The sequence below is a fragment of the Loxodonta africana genome, chromosome X (assembly GCF_030014295.1).
Source record: "Loxodonta africana isolate mLoxAfr1 chromosome X, mLoxAfr1.hap2, whole genome shotgun sequence".
NCBI lineage: Eukaryota > Metazoa > Chordata > Mammalia > Proboscidea > Elephantidae > Loxodonta > Loxodonta africana.
The window spans coordinates 55481357-55504956 of NC_087369.1; the positions used below are offsets into that span (position 1 = coordinate 55481357).

Genomic DNA, 23600 nt, shown 5'->3' on the forward strand with positions numbered 1-23600 from the left:
GAGCCACCAACTTTTTGGTTAGCAGCTGAGAGTAGACTGTGCCACATTAGGGACCTCTGGCTAGTGACAGCCACATGGCTGCCTCCTTCGTTTAGGTGGATACTACATGTGTGACTCCAACCATTGCTATATCACTCATGCTCTGTGGTTTGGGCTCTCTCCTGAGGCTAATGAGTGACCTTGCCCAGTTTTTTATATACTTTCTATTGGAAGATTTGGTAGTACCCTTCTCCTGTCACTCTAGTTCATTTGAGAATATGCTTGACAGAAATCATTTGATTTATGTAATTTGCCTGCTGCTACCTTATGGGATCTGTGGGACATTGTTGATTTTGTTTTATTCAGTATGGTTGTCTTTCCCAGGATGCTCCATGATGAAACGCCACAGGCGACTCAGCAGCAGTGACAGTTCGGATGAGAGTGAGTAAACAGCAACTGGTAACATCTGCATTTTCCCCCTTGTTGTTTGCTTCTTTGACTTGAGCAGTCAAAAAATAATTTTCTAAGGAAGAAAAGTGTGGTTATCATTTCTTTTACTCATTTTATTTCATCAGAGATAGATAGGTGGAAGAATTGGTTTTGGGGGGCACGTAACATTTTGTTTTTTACTTTTCGCTACCTAAACAATAAAACCAAATCCAATAGTGATTTACAGTGCTTTTCTAGGAAAGAAGAAAAGCATGAGAGCATAAAATGTAGGCCCTGATTCTAATTGTAGCTCAGGTACTAAATGTTTGATTGTGGGGGAGTAGTCATCATTCATAAAAGGCAACAACCTTATTAACAGAGACCTTTTGGGGAAATGCACAGATTACCTGCTCTACACTTTGAGTTTTTTACAGTTTTTACAGAAGATAACTTTTTCTCTGAGTAGAGCAAAATGTTACGAGGCATGATTACATCAAATTGAATCATCTTAGCCTTAGCATTGTTGAAGCTTTTGCATGCCGGGAGGCCACATGCAAATGTCATTAAACTCCATCATGAGGTTCTCTTGGGTACAATTTAACTGTTTTCTCCAATTGTAAGAGATCTCTGTGGTTTTCTCCATCATATCTTTGATATTCTCTTGGGGACATTTGCTTATTTGACATTAGTGTGTAATAAGTCTCAGTATTCTTTTCTAATTTTCTTTTGCAGGTCCTTCCACTTCCTTTACTTCTGGCTCAATGTATAGGAGCAAGTCAAAAATCCCAAATCAACACAAAAAACCTGCTGAGGTAAGAGTATATTCTCAATTTTTAGACTTAAAAAATTATACAAATATCTACTGTATATATGTGCTTTTCAAGAAAGTCCACTTTCTCCTTTAGGAGAACAGTAATCTTCACACTGTGGTTTAATTTTGGCAACGCTACTTAAGTAATGGCTTTAGAATACAAGGCCTCCCCTATCCAGGAAGTCAAAGGGAGCCAGACTTGGGGGATTGAGAAGGACCCACAGATCTCCTAGGCTATGATTGGAAAGAGCTAAGTCGGCAGGTAGGAGGCAGTGCGAGAAGGAGTGAGATTGTGAGGGACAGGTTGGCGATCTGGATTATTTATCTGTGATGAATTCTCACAGACTTTGAAGCACTGCAGGCGCAGAAAGAATGGATCATTCCTTGTGAGGCTGATCATTTTTTGCCCCAAGGCTACTGAAGTGCCAAGGTTGTACTTGGACTTGGTGATAGTTTAGTGGGTCCTCAGACTTTTCTCTGTGATGATTGTAACTGGCCTTGAGTAGCTTCACTACTAGAAGTAGACTTCCTTAGCTGGAAAGAAAGAGAGAGAAATATCAAAAAAAGAAAAAAAGAGAGAATATAAAAAAATGTCATGTTGAAAACTACAGAGATCTCATCTTACTTGTTATGAGAATCTCCTTGGGCACTTGTTGAAAATACAGATCCCAAACCTACCGCATACGTACCAGATTGTATTTCTAGGGAAGGTGCCTGGGATCTGGTTTTTAAGAAGTGACTCAGGTGGTTTTTATGATCGGGCACTTTGGGGAAATAATATACTCTCATTTTTATTCCCCTAAAAGCATTGTGAAGTAGGTACTCTTCTTTCTGCAGGTGATGAATCTGAGGCTCACAGGAGTTAATTATCCAAGGTCACAAAAATAATAGTAGAACTGAAATTCAAGTTTTGATGCACCCTGAATCCTATGCTATTAACCACCCTGTACTTGGTACCTTGTTTGAAACTTTGATAGTTAAGAAATATGGGACAGCATCAGTGTTTTTTCATGAGCAGTTATAACCAAGATTTCCATAATGAGGGGGTAGCAAAAGTTGAGAATGGGGAGAACAAATGCCTGGAATTGAACGATGGCTGAGAACCCAGGCAGTGAGGAGAACACAGGATCCTTGGTGGAAGAAGAGAAGTAGAAGAGGTACATGAGAATTGGTGGAGATGACAAGTGTACACTGATCACAGGTGAGGCTGAAGGCAGTCCCTCAAGGAGTCAGGTGGGACCGTTGTGAACTTCTGTGTTCCTTTTTGGATCTTGAAACTGAAGCAAGATCACCTTTTGCTGCTTCTGTCAGAACATCAGCTCATGGCCCGTATTTAATACCAAAGTATCACCTCTCTGTCAATTTCTGGTTTTCCTGGTTCTACTTCCTGCCCCTTTGCTTCAAATAATTGTTTTAAGGTTCACTTAAGTGGAACAACCCTATTAAAATATAGACAAAGAATTGACTTTTATCCAAAAAAGATACACAAATAGCCAATAAGCCCATGAAAAGATGCTCAGTGTTATTAGGGAAGTGCACATCAAAACCACTAGGATGGCTATGATCAGAAAGACAGAAAATAATAAGTGTTGACAAGGATGTGGAGAAATTGGAACTCGAAATGTAAAATGATATAGCCTCTGTGGAAAACAGCAGTTCCTCAAAAGGTTAAACATTGAATTACTATACGACTCAGCAATTCCACTCCTAGGTATATACCCAAAAGACTTAAAAGCAGGGGCTAAAACAGATACTTGTACACCATTGTTCACTGCAGTGTTATTCACAATAGCCAAAAGATGGAAACAACCCAGTGTCTATCAACAGATGAATGGAGAAACAAAATGCGGTATATACATACAATGGAATATTATTCAGCCATAAAGAAAAATGAAATTCTGATACGGGCTATAATATGGATGAACCTTGAAAACATACTGAGTGACTGAAATGTCAGATACAAAAGGAGAAATATTGTATGATCCCACTTATATGTGCTATCTAGAATAGACAAATATATAAAGACAGAAAGTAGGTTAGTGGTTACAGGGGCTGAGGAGAGGGTGAAGTGGGGAGTTATTGCTTAATGGGTACAAAGTTTTTGTTTAAGGTGATAGAAATTTCTGGAAATAAATGATGTTAATGCTTACCAAAAAAAAAAAAAAAAGGCTGAAGGAGGTCAGTGAAATTGGATTTTTTTTTCTTCTTTAATTGTGCTTTAGGTGAAAGTTTACAGGGTGAATTAGTTTCTCATTCAAAAATTTATATACAAATTCTTATGTGGCATTGGTTGCAAATCCCGCATTATGTCAGCATTCTCCCCCTTTCCCTTTCCACCCCAGGTTCCCCAGTTCCATTTGTCCAGTTTTCCTGTCCCTTCCTGCCTTCTCGGCTTTATTTTTGAGTAGGTATAGCCCGTTTGATTTCATGTACTTGATTGATCTAAGAAGCACATTCTTCACGTGTTATTGTTTGTTTTATAGGCCTGCCTAATCTTTGACTGAAACGCGAACTCTGGGAGTGGCTTCAATTCTGAGTTAGAAGTGGGGACCAGGGGCCATAGTCTTGGGGGTTCCTCCAGTGTTATAAATTGAATTGTCTCCCCCACCCCCAAAATGTGTGTCAACTTGGCTAGCCCATGATTCCCAGTGTTCTGTGATTGTCCACCATTTTGTCATCTGATGTGATTTCCCTATGTGTTGTAAATCCTGCCTCTATGATGTTAATGAGGTGGGATTAGTGGCAGTTATGTTAACAACGCAGGGCTCAATCTACAAGATTAGGTTGAATTTTGAGCCAATCTCTTATGAGATATAAAAGTGAGAAGTGAACAGATAGACATGAGGTTCCTGTGCTAAGAAGCTCCTAGTCCAGGGGAAGATTGATGACAAGGACTTTCCTCCAGAACCTACACAGAGAGAAAGCCTTCCTCTGGAGCTGATACCCTGGACCTGTAGCCTACTAGACTGTTAAAGAATAAACTTTTTGTTGAAGCCATCCACTTGTGCTATTTCTGTTATATCCGTTATAGCAGCAATAGGCAACTAAGAAATTTCAGTCTCTGTCAGACCAGTAAATCTGGTCTTTTTCATGAATTTGATCTTTGATCTGTATTTTTCTCCTGCTCTGTCTGGGACCCTCTGCTTTAATCCCAATCAGAGCAGTTGGTAGTAGTAGATGGGCACCATCTAGTTCTTCCAGTCTTAGGGTCATGTAGGCCATGCTTCATGTGGTCCATTAGTCCTTTATTTAGACTGATTGTTCCCTTGAGTCTTTAGTTTTCTTCACTCTCTTTTGCTCCAGACTAGAAGAGACCAATAGTTGTATCTTAGATGGCTGCTGACAAGCTTTTAAGACCCCAGGCACTACTCATCAAAGTAGGGTATACAACATTGTCTTTAAGAACTATGTTGTGCCAGTTGATGCAGCTGTCCCCCAAGTCTATGGCCCTTTGCTTTCGAGCCTAGGAACTTCATCCCATGAGGTGTTTATGTCTAAGAGTTTTCCCGGAATGTGCTATTTGTGTGCTCTATTGTCTGTATTTTTTTTTATTGTCTGTATTAATATAGAGGAGCACCTACAGTAATGTATTTAGAAATTTCCACCACCAAACCTGTGTCTGCCAGTGGGTGTGCTCCTTTACCCCTTCCCACACCTCTTGGCATATCTGTCTGTCTGTCTGTCTATCTAATCTTTCTAACAATTATTGTTTGTTGATTCTGTTGTTGCAAGATTATCTGTGCTATAATAGTTAACCATAAACTCAAATAAACCCATTGCCATTGAGTTGATTCTGACTTATAGCAACCCTATACGACAGAGTAGAACTGACCCATAGGGTTTCCAAGGAGCAACTGGTGAATTTGAACTGCTGACTTTTTGGTTAGCAGCCTAGCTCTTAACCACTGTGCCGCCAGGGTTCCAGTAGTTACTAGAGTTGTCCCTTAGTCCTGCATTCCTCTCAGTGTCCTCTCTTCCCTTGATGGTGTTGTGTTGACTTCTCCTATATTGTGTATTGGCCGTTCCTTTCACCAATATTAACATGTGTCTAATATCCCTTTGATAATTTCCCCTCCCTCCCTGTCTTGGTTATCTAATGCTGCTGTAACAAATAGCACAAGTGGATGGCTTTAACAAAGAGAAATTTTTTCTCTCATAGTCTAGTAGGCTAGAAGTCCGAATTCAGGGCGTCAGCTCCAGGGGAAGGCTTTCACTGTCTGTCTGCTCTGGAGGAAGGTCCCTGTTGTCAATCTTCCCCTAGGAGCTTCTCCACGCAGAAGCCCCAGGTCCAAAGGATGCGCTCTACTCCCGGTGCTTCTTTCTTGATAGTATGAGGTCCCCAACTCTCTCTGTTCATTTCCCTTTCCTTTTATCTGTTGTAAGATAAAAAATGGTACAGGCCACACCCCAGGGAAACTCCCTTTATGTTGACTCATAGGGATGTGACCTGAACGACAGTGTTACATCCCATCCCAATCCTCTTCAGTATGATCCAATCTTGCCTCATTAACCACAGGCAGAAATTAGAATTTACAGCATATAGGAAAATTATATCAGTCACAAAATGGAGGACAACCACGCAATACTGAGAATCATGGCCTAACCAAGTTGACACATATTTTTGGGGGACTCAGTTCAATCCATGACACTACGCCTCCTGTCCCTAGTAACCTAATAATGACTCATATTTATAAAAAATCAAAACTAAAATGAGATACCATCTCACCCTAATAATACTGGCATGAATAAAATAAAAAAAAAAATAACAAGTGTTGGCAAGGTTGTGGAGAGATTGGAACTCTTACGCATTGCTAGTGGGACTGTAAAAATAGCACAACCACCATGGAAAACAGTATGGCGCTTCCTCAAAAAGCTAGAAACAGAAATACCATAAAAAAACCCAGTATCTAGCAATCCCTCTCCTAGGGATATGCTCAACAGCAATGGTTTTTTTTTTTTTTTTTTTTGATTGATGATAATCTCAAGCATTTCTTCATGTGTTTGTTAGCAGCCTAAATGTCTTCTTTGGTATAGTATCTGTTTATATCCTTTGCCCATTTTTTTAATTGGATTATTTGTCTTTTTTGTTGAGGTGTTGAAGTTTCTTTAATAAATTTTAGAGATTAGGCCCTTATCAAATATGTCATAGCCAAAATTTTTTTTCCCAATCTGTAGGTTGTCTTTTTACTCTTTTGGAAAAGTCTTTTATTGAGTTTAATTTTTAGGAGGCCCCATTTATCTAGTTCATTTCTTTCTGTGTGTGCATTTTTTGGTTATGTTTGATAATCAATTAATGCCATATATTAAGGTCCCTAGCCATATATTTGGAAACCGTAGTGGCATAGTGGTTAAGTGCTACAGCTGCTAACCAAGAGGATGGCAGTTCAGATCCACCAGGCGCTCCTTGGAAACTCTATGGGGCAGTTCTACTCTGCCCTATAGGGTCACTATGAGTCGGAATCAACTCGACGGCAGTGGGTTGGTAGTGGAGCCATATATTAAGGTCCCTAGCATTACCCCTAATTTTTCCTCCAACCTATAGTTTTAGGTTTTATGTTTAGGTCTTTGGTCCATTTTGAGTCAGTTTTTGTATATGGTGTAAAGTATGGATCTTGTTTCATTTTTCTACAGATAGATATCCAATTTTGCCAGTACTATTTGTTGAAGAGACTGTTTCTTCTCCATTCAGTAACCTTTGGTCTTTTGTTGACGATCAGCTACCCATAGGAGGATGGGTTTACATCTGAGTTCTCAATTCCATGTGTTTGTTGTACCAGTACCAGGCTGTTTTGACTACCGTGGCTGTATAGTAGGTTCTGAGATCAGACAGTGTGAGGCCTCCTACTTTGTTCTTCTTTTTCTTATACAGGGCCTCTTTCCCTTTCATAGAAAGTTAGTGATTAGTTTTTCCATCTGGATGAAGAATGCCTTTCAGATTTGTGTCGGGGTTGTATTATATCTAAATCGCTTTGGGAAGTATTGACATTTTCACAGCGTTAAGCCTTCCTATCCAAGAGCATGGTATGTTTTTCCATTTACGTAGGTCTTTTTTGGTTTCTTGCCGTAGTATTTTGTAGTTTTCTTTGTGAGTCTTTTACATCCCTAGTTAGATTTATTCCTAGGTATTTTATCTTTTGGGGGCTATTGTAAATAGTATTGTTTTCCTGATTTCCTTATCACAGTTCTCTTTGTTGATGTAGAGGAATTCAACTGATTTTGTATGTTGATCTTGGATCCTGCCACTTCGCTGAATGCTTCTGTTAGTTCCAATAGCCTTCTTGTGGAGTCCTTAGGATTTTCTGTATATAGGATCATATCATCTGTAAATAGGGATGGTTTTACTTCTTTCTGACTAGTGTGAGTGCCCTTTATTTCCTTTTCTTGCTTTATTGCTCTCACTAGGACTTTAATACAATGTTAAATAAGAGTGATAATAAGGGGCATACTTGTCTGGTTCCCGTTCTCAGGGGGAATGCTTTCAGATTCTTTATGTTGAGGATAATGTTGGCTGTTGGTTTTGTATAAATTCCCTTTATGATGTTGAGGGATTTCCCTTCTATTCCTATTTTGCTGAGAGTTTTTATCAGGAATAGGTGTTAGACTTTATCAGATGCCTTTTTTGTATCAATTGATATATGATCGTGTGATTCGTTTCTTTTGTTTGATTTATGTGGTGGGTTACGTTGATTGATTTTCTAATGTTGAACCAACCTTTCATGAATCCCACTTGGTCATGATATATTGTTGTTTTTCTTTTTATATGCTTTTGTATTCTTTTGGCTAGAATTTTGTTGAGAATTTTTGCATCTACATATTCATGAGGGACATTGGTCTATAGTTTTCTTTTTTAGTGGTATCTTTGCCTGGCTTTGGTATTAGGGTTATGCTGGCTTCATAGAATGAATTCAGGAGTATTCCTTCCTTTTCTGTGTTCTGGAATAGTTTGAATAGACTGGGTGTCAACTATCCTCTGAATGTTTGGTAGAATTCTCCAGTGAAGCCATCTGGACCAGAACTTTTTTGCTGGGAGTTTTTTTTAATGACCCCTTCAGTTTCTTCTTTTGTTACAGGTCCGTTCAAATTTTCTACCTCAGTTTGTGTTAGTTTAGGTAGGTGGAGTGTTTCTAGCAATTTGTCCATTTCCCTTAGGTTTTCACATTTGTTAGAGTACAATTTTTTGTATTATTCTGTTATGATCCTTTTTATTTCAGTTGGTTCTTTTGTAATGTCACCCATCTCATTTCTTGTTCAGGTTATTTGCATCTTCTCTTGTTTTTCTTTTGTCAGATTGGCCAGTGGCTTGTCAATATTATTAATCCTTTCCAAAAAAACAGCTTTTAGTCTTGATTCTTTCTGTTGTTTTCCTGTTCTCTGTTTCATTTATTTCTGCTGTAATTTTTATTATTTTGTTTCTTCTAGCAATTGTGGGCTTCTCTTGCTGCTCCAGTTGTTCAAGTTGTAGGGTTAATATTTTGATTTATGTCCTTTTTTTGATATGTGCATTTTTTGCCATAAATTGACCCCTGAGCACTGTTTTTACTGCGTCCCAGAGGTTTTAGTATGTTGTGTTTTCATCCTCATTTGGTTCTAGGAATTTTTTAATTTCATCTTTGATTTCTTCTGTTACCCAGTAGTTTTTAAGCAGTGTGTTATTTAGTTTCCACTTATTAGGTTTCTTTCTTTTCTCTTCCTGTTACTGATTTCTACTTTTATAGCATTGTGATCAGAGAAGATGCTTTGTATTTTGAATTTGTTGAGGCTTGCTTTGTGGCATATAATGTGGTCTTTTCTGGTGAATAATCCATGAACATTGCAGAAGAATGTGTAGTCTGATGCTGTTGGGTGATGTGCTCTGTGTATGTCTATTAGGTCCAGTTGGTTGATTGTGATATTTAGATCTTCTGTGTCTTTGTTGAGTTTCTTGCTAGTTGTTCTGTTCTTCACCAAGAGTGGTGTGTTAAAGTCTCCTAGTATTATTGTGGAAGTGTCTGTTTCTCTTTTCGGTGTTGTTTATGTATTTTAGAGCTCTTTCATTGGGTGCATATGTATTTATTATGGTTATGTCATCTTGGTGGATTGACCCTTTAATCATTTTATAAAGTCTTTCCTTTTATAGTAGATTTTGCTTTAAAATCTGTTTTATCAGAGATTAATATTGCTGTTTCTGCTCTTTTTTGGTTATTGTTTGCTTAATATGTCTTTTTCCATCCTTTAAGTTTTAGTTTATCTATATCTTTGTGACTAAGGTGTGTCTCTCGTGGATAGCATATTGATGGGTCATACTTTTTTTATCCATTCCGCCACTCTCCGTCTCTTTCATGGTTTATTTAGACCATTTACCTTCAGTGTGATTATCAATAGGTACAAGTTTATTGCTGTCATTTTCTTATGCTTTTTGTGTGTGTGTGTGTGTGTGTGGTGTTGATGGTTTCTTCGTTCTGCTTAATTTTCTGTACTGATTTTTTTTAATTGTGGCTTGTCTTTTCATTTCCTTTGTAGTTTTTAGTTTTGTGTGTACGGAATCTTTATGATTTTGTCCTTTTATATTTTGATGAGTAGGTTTGTTGACTTTCTTTGTGGTTACCCTGAAATTTACCTTTACCTTCCTAAGTTTAAAGTGGTGATTTATTTCTTGATATTGCCTTGGCTTCCTCTCCATATGGACGTTCTAAACCTATACCCCTTGTTATGGATTGAATTGTGGCCCCCCAAAATATGTGTCAACTTGATTAGGCCATGATTTCCAGTATTGTGAGGTTGTCCTCCATTTTGTTATTTTCCTATGTGTTATAAATTGTAATCTCTGCCTGTGGTTAAAGAGGATTAGGGTGGGATGTAACACCCTTGCTCAGGTCACAACCCTGAGCCAATGTAAAGGGAGTTTCCATAGGATGTGGCCTGTACCACCTTTTATCTTACAAGATATAAAAGAAAAGGAAGCAAGCAGAGAGTTGGGGACCTCATACCACCAAGAAAGAAGTGCCGGGAACAGAGCGCATCCTTTGGACCTGAGGTTCCTGTGCTGAGATGCTCCTAATCCATGGGAAGATTGAGGACAAGGACCTTCCTCCAGAGCCTACAGAGAAAGCCTTCCCCTGGAGCTGACGCCCTGAGTTTGGACTTCTAGCCTGCTAGACTATGAGAAAATAAAATTCTCTTCGTTAAAGCCATCCATTTGTGCTATTTCTGTTATAGCAGCACTAGATGACTTAAAAAAAAAAAAAAAAAGATGACTAAGACACCCCTTATTCCCCCTTTATGTGTTGGAGTGGTCATCAGTTACAGATTGACATCTCTGGTTCCCTGTTTTCTGTCTTTTAGCTTTATTTTATTCTTTAGAGTTCTTAATCTGGGTTGATACCTCTCTGGTGTTGTCATGTGTTTTAGTCTCAGGTTGTTGTCTGGCGTGTTGTTAGTTTTGTGTCCAAAGGACTCCTTGTAATGTCTCTTTTAAAGTTGGTCTTGTTTTTACAAATTCCTTTAATTTCTGTTTATCTGGAAATATCCTAATTTCACCTTCATATTTGAGTGAAAATTTTACTGAATATATAATTCTTAGCAGTTTTTTCTTTCATGGTTTTATATGTATTATCCCATAGCCTTCTTGCCTGCATGATTTCTGCCGAGTAATCAGAATTTAGTCTTATTGATGCCCCTTTGTAGGTGATCTTTTGTTTTTCTCAAGCTACTTTTTTCTAGGATTCTAACCACACGTAAATTATTCCTCTTGATGGCGTCCCACATAACTCTTAAGTTTTCTTCTTCTTTTTTTTTTTTGATCCTCGCACAGATTAGTGTCAAGGGATTAGTCTTCTATTCCACTGATCCTGTCTTCCATTGTTTCAATTCCACTCCTATGACTTTCCATTGAGTTGTCAATTTGTGCAATTTTATTGTTAAACTTCTGGATTTCTAGTTGCTGTGTCATTTCCAATTGTCTGTTCTGTCATTTTGTTCTTGCACTGTTTTCCTGAGTTCTCCTAGTGTTTTTGTCTGTGCTTTCCTTGGTTTTGTCTGTGTTCTCCATAATTTTGTCTGTGTTTTCCTTGATTCTTTTGAGGACATCTATGTAGCCTACTAGACTCTGAGAAAGTATATTTCTGTTATAGCAGCACTGGATAACTAGGACAGAAGAGAATATTTGCAAATGATATATACCAGATAAGGGCCAAATAGCCAGAATATATAAAAAAAAGAAGTTTTACAACTCAACAATAAAGACAAATAACCCAATTAAAAAATGGGCAAAGGATTTAAATAGACATTTCTCCAAAGAAGATATACAAATGACCAATAAACAATATCATTAGCCATTAGGGAAATACAAATCAAAGCCATAATGAAATATCGTACCACCTCACACCTACTAGGCTGGCTATAATTAAACAAACAAACAAAAACTGGAAAATAACAAGTGTTGTCTAGGATGTGGAGAATTTGGAAACTTCATAGATTGCTGGTGGAAATGTAAAATGGAGCAGCCACTTTGGAACAGTCTGACAGTTCCTCCAAAAATTAAATATAGAGTTACCATTTGATACAGCAATTCCATTCTTGTGTATATAACCAAGAGAATTGAAAACATATGTCCACACAAAAGCTTGTACACTAATATTCTTAGCAATATTATTCACAATAGCCCAAAGACTGGAAAAACTCAAATGTCCATCAACTGGTATATGGATAAAAAAATGTAGTATGTTCTTACAGTAGAATATTATTCAGCTATAAAAAGGAGTACGGTACTGATACATGCTGTAATTTATGGATGTACCTTGAAGCCATTATGCTAAGTGAAAGAAGCCAGACACAAATGACTACGTATTTCATGATTCCATTTATGAAGTGTTCAGCATAAATAAATCCATGAAGAGAGAAGTAGAACTGGTTGCCATGTGCTGTAGGGAGGGCAGAATAAGGAGTGATTGTTAATGGGTATGAGATTTCTTTTTGGGGTGATGGAAATGTTCTGGAATTAGACAGTCGTAAAATGAAGAGGACTTGAAGCATTTACTGATGAAGATCAAAGACCACAGCCTTCAGTACGGATTGCACCTCAGCATAAAGAAAACAAAAATCCTCACAACTGGACCGATAAGCAACATCATGATAAGTAGAGAAAAGGTTGATCGATGTTATCAAGGATTTCATTTTACTTAGATCCACAATCAACACCCATGGAAGCAGCAGTCAGGAAATCAAAAGACATATTGCATTGGTCAAATCCCCTGGAAAGATCTCTTTAAAGTGTTAAAAAGCAAAGATGTCACCGTGAGTGCTCAGGTACACCTGACCCAAGCCATGATATTTTCAATTGACTTACATGCATATGAAAGCTGAACAATGAATAAGGAAGACTGAAGAAGAAAGAATGCCTTTGAATTATGATGCTGGTGATGAATATTGAATATACCATGAACTGCCAGAAGAATGAACAAGTCTGTCTTGGAAAGAAATACAACCAGAGGGCTCCTTGGAAACGAGGATGGTGAGTCTCCATCTCATGTTCTTTGGACTTGTCATCAGGAAGGATCAGTCCCTGGAGAAGGACATCATGTTTGGTAAAGTAGAGGGTCAGTGAAAAGAAGAAAGACTCTTGATGAGATGAATTGACACAGTGGCTGCAACAAGTGGCTCAAACAGCAAGGATTGTGAGGATGGCGCAGGACCAGGCAGTGTTTCGTTCTGTTGTACATAGAATTACTATGAGTGGGAGTCAAGTGGACAGCACCTAACAACAACAACAACGATTGTACAACTTTGTGACTATACCAAAAAACAGTGGATTGTATGTTTTAAAAGGATAAATTTTATGTTGTATGAATTAAATCTCAATAAAAATATTAGGAAAACATTGATTAATCTGATGATATTAAAACTTAAAGCAATACCATAAAAGTACATATAAATAGCTAAGGAACTTTATCTAGGATATATAAATAATTCTTACAAATGATAAAGCAAAAGTAAAATGTCTATCAAATGGGTGTATAAGATAGGAATGTGAAATTCATAAAAAAGGAAAACAAAATAATACACACATAATAATCAGTAATAAGCAACTTAGGAAAATAATGATGGACTTTCCCACATGTATTCAAGGGGTCATATATGAGGATGTGCTGTTAGCAAAACTTGGAAAAATATATGTGCCCAACAATGAAATAATTGAGAAATAAATTATAGTGTATTCATACAATGTAATACAGTGCAGCTATTAAAATGAATAAACTGGACATCTACGTGTGGATAAATCTCAAAATTATATGAGCACATTGAAAACAGTTCATCAAAAGATATGTACAGTATTACAACATTTATGTGAAATTTTAAATTACATTAATATACCACGTGTTATATAGCATATTGTTTTGGGTACCTTTAGTAGTAAAAACATAAAGATTTAGACAAAGAGGATTCACCTTTTGAAATCCTCATCAGGAAGCTCCATTGTCTTTTCTCCCTCAGGGAGATTTCTGGCTCTTTATATGGCCACTTTCTGGGGCCATCTTGCCCTACTTCTTCAGGTGGTTTGCTATTGTCTGTCGTCTCTGGCACATTAAGGAGTTATATTTATTTTTTATTTTATAATTATTTGCTGGGTCCTCTTGTTTTGGTGATTCCTGGCAGGTGTGGCTGGAGTGGTGCCCTGGCATTGGATTGGCCATGCTGTTGCTCTCCCTACCTATCTTTGGGTGAATGGAGTAATGGGTAGGTGTGGGAGCTCGGGTCTCTGTTTACTGATCTTGTGGAGCAGCTGAGGGTGGGTTGTTTGGGCTTTGGTCTCCATCTGTCTTTGGTTCAGTGGCTTAGGAGCAGGGAATTGTGCTCTCGATGCAGGTGGAGTGGCCAGTGCAGTGGGTGAGTGGAGCCATGCTTGTCACCTCTCACTGGTTGAAGGAGTATGGGTAGTAGAGGGGGCATGGTGGGCAGGTGTTCACATAGTCACTATACCTCTACCTCCTCCCGGGCAGGGAGAGGGAGGAGGGGAACGGTGGGCAGATGTTCGCTCGGTCTTGCTGCTCTGTCCCTGAGGTCAAGGGCCACCACTCCTGAGTATCCCTGGTCCTGAATCTGGCACCCTCCCTTTCTCTGCTTCTTTCCGTGTGTGTCAGTAGAGGTTCTCTCTCCATTTTGGGAAAGTCACGAAATCGCCTTGCTGTTTTCTTTACCCAGGGTTGCTGCTGGCTTTGTCCTAAGTTAGTCACGGTGGGCTAGGACGGCTGTGAGCTCTGCTGTTTCATTTTCCTCCTCTTTCACTGCTTTCTTATTCCTTCCAGTCAGTGTTCAGTTCAGTTCTTAGACCTTCTTTTTTGAAGTTCGGGGTTACTGGATTGTTATCTGCTTCTGTCTCACTTGTTTTTGGGGGAGTCTTTGGTGTAGGGGGACCTTATGGTATGTATGACTAAGTTGCCATCTTGACTCCACCTCCTGAAAATAATTTTAATAATGCTTTTATTTAACCCAATTATTAAAAATATTATCACTTCAACATGTAATCAATAGAAAAACTCATTAATGAGATATTTTACATTTTTTGTTCTGAAAAAAGACAAGAAATGGAAATAATGTCTTCTAATGGGTTTAATGGGTAAATGGAGCCCTCATGGCACAGTGGTTAAGAATTGTAGCTGCTAACCAAAAGGTCGTCAGTTCAAACCCACCAGCAGCTCCTTAGAAACACTGTAGGTCAGCTCTGTCCTACAGGGTCGCTATCTGTTGGAATCGACGCCAATGAGTTTGGTTTTTTTGGTTTAATAGGTAAATGGGGCCAAAACAAAATTAGGTTGAATTTGCTTTGTTCCATAGCCTTAAGAGACGGACAGAATCTTCAAGGTCTAATCTAGTCTAGCCTTCAAGCTACATACAACCCATATGAGCCCTGATACAAGAAAACGTATTCCATTTTTAAAAAGCACTCTAGATAAGATACTTAAATAACCAAACATAGTAATCATTTCTGGTATTTCTTCGTGTTCAAAAATTCTTATTTCTATTTAACCTCCATTTATATGTAAATTTCTCTTTGTATAGAATACTTAGGGGACTTGAGGGTTAGCTACTTCTTTTACTCAGTATTTCTGAAAACCATTTTTACCATCCACAATCCTAGTAGTCACCTAGATTAGCCTTATGAAGTTTTTAATAAATGTTTTACTTTGGAAAGTTGCAAAGATAACACAGAGAATTCTTGTATACCTCACATCCAGTTTCATTTTCTCCCATTGTTAACATCTTACCTTACTATGGTACGTTTATCAGAATTAAGAAGCCAACGTTGGTACATTAATATTAACTAAACTCCAGACTTTATTGGGATTTTACCAGTTTTTCCATCAATGTCTCCTTTCTGTGCCAGGATCCACTCTAAGGTACCACATTACACTTAATTGTCATGTCTCCCCAGTCTCCTCTGGACTGTGACAGTTTCTCGACCTTTGCTCGTTTTTCACTATCTTGACAGTCTTGAAGAGTACTGGCCAGCTACCCTGTAGAATGTCCGCCAGTGTGCATTTGTCTGATATTTGTCTCATGATTAGACTGGGATTATAGGTTTTAGGAAAGAATACAATAGAGATGAAGTAACCTTCTCATCACATCATATTGGGGAGGTCATATCCACAAGACATCACTGGTGGTGATAACCTTTATCATTTAGTTAAGGTAGTATTTGTGAGGTTTTTCCATTGTAAAGTTACTAATTTTTTCCCATTCCCTATGCCATTCATTAGAAGTGAGTCACTAAGCCTAGTGCACAATCAGGGGGTGGGTGTGAGGGAAGGATTAAGCTCCGCCTCCTGGAGGAGACAGTAGTTACATGTATGATTTGGTAATATTCCTTTTTTATTGTAATTTAGATGAAAGTTTACAGAACAAACTAGTTTCTCGTTAAGTAGACAATATTGTTTTATGACACTGGTTAACAACCCCACAACATGTCAGCACTCTCCCTTCTCAACCTTGGGTTCCCTATTACCAACTTACCTGTTCCTCCTGCCTTCTAGTCCTTGCCCCGGGCTGGTGTGTCCCTTTAGTCTCGTTTTGTTTTATGGGCCTGTCCAATCTTTGGCTGAAGGGTAAACCTCTGGAGTGACTTCATTACTCAGTTGAAAGGGTGTCCAAGGGCCATACTCTCAGGGTTTCTCCAGTCTCTGTCAGGCCAGCAAGTCTGGTCTTTCTTTTTGAGTTAGAATTTTGTTCTACATTTTCTCCAGCTTTGTCGGGAACCCTCTATTGTGTTCTCTGTCAGAGCAGTCATTGGTGATAGCCAGGCACCATCTAGTTGTATTGGACTCAGTCTGGTGGAGGCCATGATAGATGTGGTCCATTAGTCTTTTGGACTAATCTTTCCCTTGTATCTTTAGTTTTCATCATTCTTCCGAGCTTCCGAAATTTTGTAGTATTCTATAAAGAAAATTTATATCTTCTCCATTTTTAAATTTGTTTAATCACTTATTTATATCAGTATGGACTGATGTATATTTATTTTATACTTTGAGTTATAATCCAATATTATATAATTGTGCTTTTCAAATTGTTCCTGCTTTGGCCATTGGTATGTCCCATTTACATACCTCCATCCTTTTGTTTCTTGAGCACTTTTTTTAATTTATGGCTCAAGGTCCTCTAGGCTTATCTTGTATTTTCCCTGTCCCAGCCTTAGAATCAGCCATTTCTTCAGGAAACCCTGGCTCTTTTTATTGGAGATGGTATTTAGAAACCAGGATCTAGGCACTGGTGTACTCATTGCTATTGAGATATTGTTGCTTTAGCCCTTCTTAAGGAGTCCCTGGGTGGTGCAAATGGTTAAGCACTCGACTGCTAGCCAAAAGGTTGTCACCTAGAGGTACCTCAGAAGACAGGCCTGCTTTTGAAAGGTCACAGCCTTGAAAATCCCGTGGAGCAGTTCTGCTCTGCACACATAGGCTTGCCATGAGTCATAATCGACCCAGCAGACAGAGCTAGGTAATACGTATATTTCATACATACATATGTAAGGTACCACATTATGGTACTAATAATGTGTATATACTAACCTACATATACGTATACATACCTATCTGTAATTATTTCTCTAACAAAGTTTGCATATATATTAAGCTAAACATGAGTTCGTATCAGTGTCTCCTAATTTAATCCAGTACCACATGGTTTGTTCTAGCCCTCCTTCTTTGCTTATTTGTAACTTCCCAGTCCAACAGTAAGAGGTCTGGCTGCAGTCATCCACCACCCATTTACACACTTGTTTTACTCCAGTGTACGTATAAAACAGTTTTCAGAATTGTTAACCTGTTCCCCCATGACAGTCAAATTTCCCAACCAGAGTACAGTGTTTATATATAGTTACTTTTGTCTTTTGCCTTATAATTTCCAGTCAAAACATTCTTTTCAAAAGTTACTTAGACCATCTCCTTTTTTTTAACCTCACCCCTTCAGTGCAGTTATGTACATACATTTGTAATACAGTTATATTCATTTGTCACAGTCTGCATTCCATCCTAGGATCTGCCAACATCTTGGTTAATATGGGTGTTTTGTTTTTGTTTTCCTTTTTTTTTAGTTTGCATACATTAAAGTTTATTCTTGGGTAATGTAAAGTTTTATGGGTTTTAGGTTTATACCCAAAAGACTTGAAAGCAGAGACTCAAATAGAGGCTTGTACACCAATGTTCATTTTTGCACTATGTACAATAACCAAAAGGTGGAAGCATCCTAAATGCCTATCAGCAGTTGAATGGATAAACAAAACGTAGTACATACATACAGTGGACTACTACTCAGCCAGTAGGAGAAATGAAGTCTTGATACATGTTATAATATGGACAGAGCTGGAAGACATTATGCTGAGTGAAATAAGTCAATCACAAAAGAGCAAATATTTTGTGACCTTGCATATAAAAAGACAAGAAAAGGCAAATGTATAGAGACCAAAGTTTATTAGTGGTTACCAGGGGCGGGAGGGAAGAGGAAAAGGAGTGATATTGCTTATAGAGTACTGAGTTTTGGCTTACAGTGGTGGAAAAAAATCATGTTGATTAAGGGTAGAGTTGCACAGCTGATTATTTTAAGTGCTGTCAATAAGTTGTACATCTGTAAAAAAGTTGAATTGGCGAAAGTTGTGTGATAGACATATTTGCAACGGCGGCCAAAAAAAAAACTACTGAGGCTGCTTATGTACAACCGAACACCTCACGGGGTTTGGTTCCTTGATTTGGAGGTTAAGGGTCATGGTTTCCTGGGACATCCCAGTTATTTGGCTTAACAGTGTGTTTAGTGCTTATGTTCTACCTTCTAATTCATTGCATAGTTCCTGGGGTCTTAAAAGCTTTCAAGCAGCCATTCACATTAGAACAACTGGTCTCAATTCGCCTGGAGCAACAGGAAGGAGAATCAGGAATAGAAGGAGGATATGGAATGTGTGGCTAAATGCCTGCTTTGCTATGAGACCAGAAGAACTGGATGTGCCTGGCTACAGTTACTGATTTAAAGTGGGGAAATACAGAACAGAATTTAAAATTCTCATGGACTCCAGACTTTCTGGAACCATGAAAGCTGGATGAACCTTTGAAACTATTGCCCTGAAGATAGTCTTTAAACCTTAAACCAAGAATATCCCCTGAAGTGTTCTTAAAACCAACCAAACAGTAGTTTAGCTTAACTGGCTAGAAGTCTTCCAGAGGAGAGTGATGTTAACAAGGTGGTGGAATAAGAAGTTCCATGCACCTGTGCCCCAACGAAATATCAAAAGCAAAGTAGAAACTGTCAGACTTAACTTTGTCAGAACTCTGGTAAATAGAGGTTCATAGCAACCAAGTGAATGCTGAATCAGGAAAAAAGGCAATGTCAAGAAAATTGTAGGAGGGCCAGTCTCTATGGGGCCACTCGTGGCCACATGCCACTGCACTGCTGGCACATCATGCCGGTTTGACGCATTGTTTCTTCTCCGGAGGGAGAACATTTATAGAATTGATTTCACGGATCTGGGAACATGGCAAAAGATGCCGATCTAATTGAAGCCAATGACGACCTAAAGGCCTTTATAGACCAGAATCTTATAGTACTGGAAAAGCTTTATAAAGTCTTCGGAGTTCTTGGGTGACGCAAATGGTTAAGCACCCGGCTGCTAACTGAAAGGTTGGTGGTTTGAACCCACCCAGAGGCACCTTGGAGAAAAGGCCTGGTGATCTATTTCCAAAAAATCAGCCATTGAAAACTCTATGGAGGACAGTTCTACTCTAACACAAATGGGGTTGCCGTGATTCAGAGTCAACTTGACGACAGCTGGTTTGGTTTTTGGCTTCTTTTTATAGTGTGGTATCATTAGTAGCTGTTCATTCTACAGTAAATACACTTGGGAAACAACAACTGCCAAAAACTTTTGGATGGTCCAATGTCAACATTGCACAGCAAGTGGCAATTGGTACACCTCAGAGACCTGCAGTGCCGAATACTATCCTGGTAGCGAGTCCACACACCCCCCTGACACACATTTTGTATCACAGAACCAGGCTTCAGACTCCTCACCTTGGTCTTTGGGAAACTCAGCAGAAAAGAAGAGAAGAATGGCAAGGATCTGAGGCATTTTTCAATGAAAGTTTGTGAGAAGGTTCAGAGGAAAGGAACCACTTTATGTAATGAAGTGGCAGATGAAGTGGTCGTGGAGTTCAGTGCTGCTGATAACCATATTTTATCAAGTGAATCAGCTTGTGGCCAGAAGAATATAAGACGAGTCTATGATGCCTTAAATGTCTTAATGGCCATGAACATCATCTCCAAGGAGAAGAAAGAAATCAAATGAATCATCTGCCTACTAACTCGGCTCAGAAATATCAGGATTTAGAGGTAGACAGACAGAGAAGACTTGAAAGAATAAAACAGAAACAATCTCAACTTCAAGAACTTATTCTGCAGCAAATTGCCTTCAAGAATCTAGTGCAGAGAAACTGTTAGGCAGAGCAGCAAGCCAACTGGCCACCTCCCTCCAACTCCATCATCCACCTACTGTTTTCATTGTGAACACGAGCAAGAAGACCATGACTGACTGCAGTATTTCTAATGACAAATTTGAGTAGCTGTTTAATTTTGACAACACATTTGAAATCCATGATGACACAGAAGTATTAAAGCAAATGGGACTGGCTCGTGGACTTGAATCAGGAAGCTGTTCAGCCGAACACCTTAAAATGGCAAGAAGTTTGATACCTAAAGCTCTGGAACCTTATGTGACAGAAATGTCTCAGAGATCAATCAGCAGTGTATTTGTCACATCATCAGGTTCAACTTCAAATGGCACAAGGCTTTCTGCCAGTGACGTGGCCAATGGAGCGGATGAGATGTTGGCCGTGAGCTTCAGTGGATCTCAGTTCAGTGGCTTCAGGGTGGAGATGCCAGTGTCTTATGTTGGGGAAGATGACAATGATGATGACTTTAACAAAAATGATGATGAAGATTGATTTTCTTGACTTATAAATTTCCCTTTTCCCCTTCAAAATCAGCTTCAGGGAAAAAAATTGTTTAAGGAAGAGAAAATTTTTTTTTAAATATGGGTTTTTCTGTTTCTTTTTGGCCTTCCCCCAAGAAGATATTGGTAAGCTATTGAATTTAGATATGCACCTCCAATAAGCAAGCAAGGATTGTTTTTAGTAGGATTTTTTTAAATGTGGTATGGATGTGTTTGAGTCGGAATCAACTCGACGGCACTGGTTTTGGGTTATGGATGTGTTTTGTTTTGATACCAGTGTGCTAATGCAGAATCTCTCTTCCCTTTCTAGGATTTGTGTTTGCATTTTCTAGTTTTTTTTTATTAATTCAGAGTTTTTCTTTTTGTTTTTGGCCCCTTAATAATTCTTGCTAAGTTTGCTGAAGAAATTGTACTTTGTCCACACTAATGAAAATAAAATGCTATCCTTTCATTGAAATCAACTCGACGGCACTGGTATATCCTTTCATGGAAAATGGTATGCCAAATGGCCATTTATTTGCAGTGTGTTTTGAATGGTGCCAGTAACTGATGGATAGCGAGATTACATCGTGAGTTTTTATTCTATTAAATCATGCAGTGTCCAAAGAAGAACCAAGCAGAATACCAAAGCTATACTTTAAAAAAAAATTAAGTGCCATAAATTTCATTATGACTTTATTTTCCCTTAAGTTATATTGACTTGTAATTCCATTGAGTTTATATCCACCCCCCTTTTGGCTCTGTGTTACAGCATACAAATTGCAAAGTTTTTTTGTTTGTTTTTATTTCGTTTTGTTTGGTAAAAGTTTACTGCCATGCTGGTGCAGCTATATAAACTATCTCGAACACTTTTTTTTTTTTGAACACTTGGAGTGATTTATTGCTTATGGTAAAATTTGTCTGACTTCTTACAGGCAGAATTTGGAAACTTTTTATCATATAGTTGTTTACATACTTTTAAGTCTATCATTTAAAGACATTTTTTATTTACTGAAACAAATGTTTTATTTGTTTTGTAAGCATCTTCTCATAATGTATTATAAAGTTAAAATTAAATATAGAGAATGTTTTAACGGTTTTTTGACTCAAAATTTGTCATTTTTAATAGTCCTTTTTTTCATAAAAAGTAGTCTCTTTTAAAATTTATTCACAAAACCATTAACTGCACAGCTGCTGTTAGTTGCCAATTCTCAAATGATAGTCTTTCTATTCAAACACAAATAAACTTTTCTGTAATATTTTATGGAATATAAAGAGACTTTAATTGTTTGACTTGTTTAACTTGGCACTGTTAGTTTTTATTAATAAAATGTGCATTGACATTTTAAACAAAAAAAATGGTAGAAAAGCTCTGTAGTCTTTTGTTACTAAACCATGCCCCTCCCCTTCCCTGGCTTGAAACGACAGCCACATTTCTAGCTTGGGTTCCTGTTTTTGGGTTCTCAAGGGGGCGTACCACACCTTATACATTGTTGTGTTTGTCTCTTTGACGTCCTTCAATGATTAAAAAAAAAAAAAGAACCAGCAGACCCTGAGGAAGCAGGAAAAGCTGATTTCCAGAGTTACCACATTGTATTACTCAAATGTCCCGTTTTCAACAAAAAACCACATGGTATACAGGGAAACAGAAGAATGCCCCACTCAAAGGAACAGAAGAGACAGATACGGTCTCTGAGAAAGCCAAAGCATTGTACTTACTTTGGATACTTTAAAACAACTGTCTTAAATATGTTCAAAGAGCTAAAATAAAACACATACAAAGAAGTAAAGGAAATTAGGAAAATTATCTATGAACAGAATGAGAATATCAATAAAAAGAAACTATTAAAAGGAGCTAAACAGAACTTCTGGAGCTGAAAATACGATTAACTGAAATGAAAAATTCACTAGAGGGACTCAACAGCAGACTTGAGCTAGCAGAAGCAAGAATTAGTGAACTTGAAGATAGGACCATCAAAATAATCCAGACTGAGGAACAGAAAGAAGAAAGAAAATTGAAGAGTTTAAGTGACCTATGTGACACCATCAAGTAGATCAATAGATACATTATGAGAGTTCCAGAAGAGGAGAGTAGGGTGAACTGAAAGCCCAGTAGGTGCATGGACAGAAAGTATATTTGAAAAAATAATGGCTGAAAACTTTCCAAATTTGATAAACAAAATCAATCTACATATCCAAGAAGGTCAGTAAACTCCAAGTGGGAGGAACCCAAAGAGATCCACACCAATATAACATTATTATAATCAAATCGTTGGAAACCAAAGATAAAAAGAGAATCTTGAAAGTAGGCAGAGAGAAGCAAATCGTCACATACAAGGGATCTTAAATAAAATTAAGGGTAGATTTCTCCCCAGAAACCCAGGCCAAGAAGGCAGGGGGGTGACATACATAAACTGCTGAAAGAAAAAACTGTCAGCCAAGAAATATGTATACAGCAAAACTGTCCTTAAAAAATGAGGGTGAAATTAAGACATTCCAAGATAAACCAAAGCTGAGGGAGTTTGTTACCATAGACCTGCAAGATATGCCAATGAGAGCCCTTCAGGGTGAAATGAAAGGACACTAAATAGTAACTTGAAGCTGTGTAAAGTAATGATCTACAGTAAAGGTAATTTCATGGATAAATATAAAAGTCAGTTTTACCATATTTGTGGTTTGTATCATAGCTCTACTTGTTCTATCCCACATGATGTAAAAAATAATTATAAATTTGTGTTATTGGGTACGCAATGTATACAGATATAATTTGTGACAACATAAGAAGGGGGAGGAGCTGTATAGGAACAGAATTTTTATATACTATAATTTTTTTTTCCACTGAAGTTAAGCTGATATCAATTTAAACTAGATTGTTACCAATTTTGGATGTTAAGTGTAATCCCCATGGGAACTGCAATGAATATATCTTTTACAATTTAC

General features: G+C 38.0%; 1 protein-coding gene and 1 pseudogene across 4 annotated transcripts in view; both read left to right on the top strand.

Annotated features, from left to right (window-relative positions):
- Positions 1-23600, top strand: part of JADE3 (jade family PHD finger 3) — a 193229-nt gene that overhangs the window by 89414 nt on the left and 80215 nt on the right. For all 4 annotated transcript variants that reach the window (XM_023557923.2, XM_064278195.1, XM_064278193.1 and 1 more), the window contains 2 exons: positions 364-420; positions 1141-1220. In XM_023557923.2, coding sequence (XP_023413691.1) covers positions 372-420; positions 1141-1220 — 129 coding nt within the window. In that variant the 5' untranslated portion in view covers positions 364-371. The remainder of the gene's footprint in view (positions 1-363; positions 421-1140; positions 1221-23600) is intronic.
- Positions 394-23594, top strand: LOC104846639 (transcription factor Dp-1-like; annotated as a pseudogene).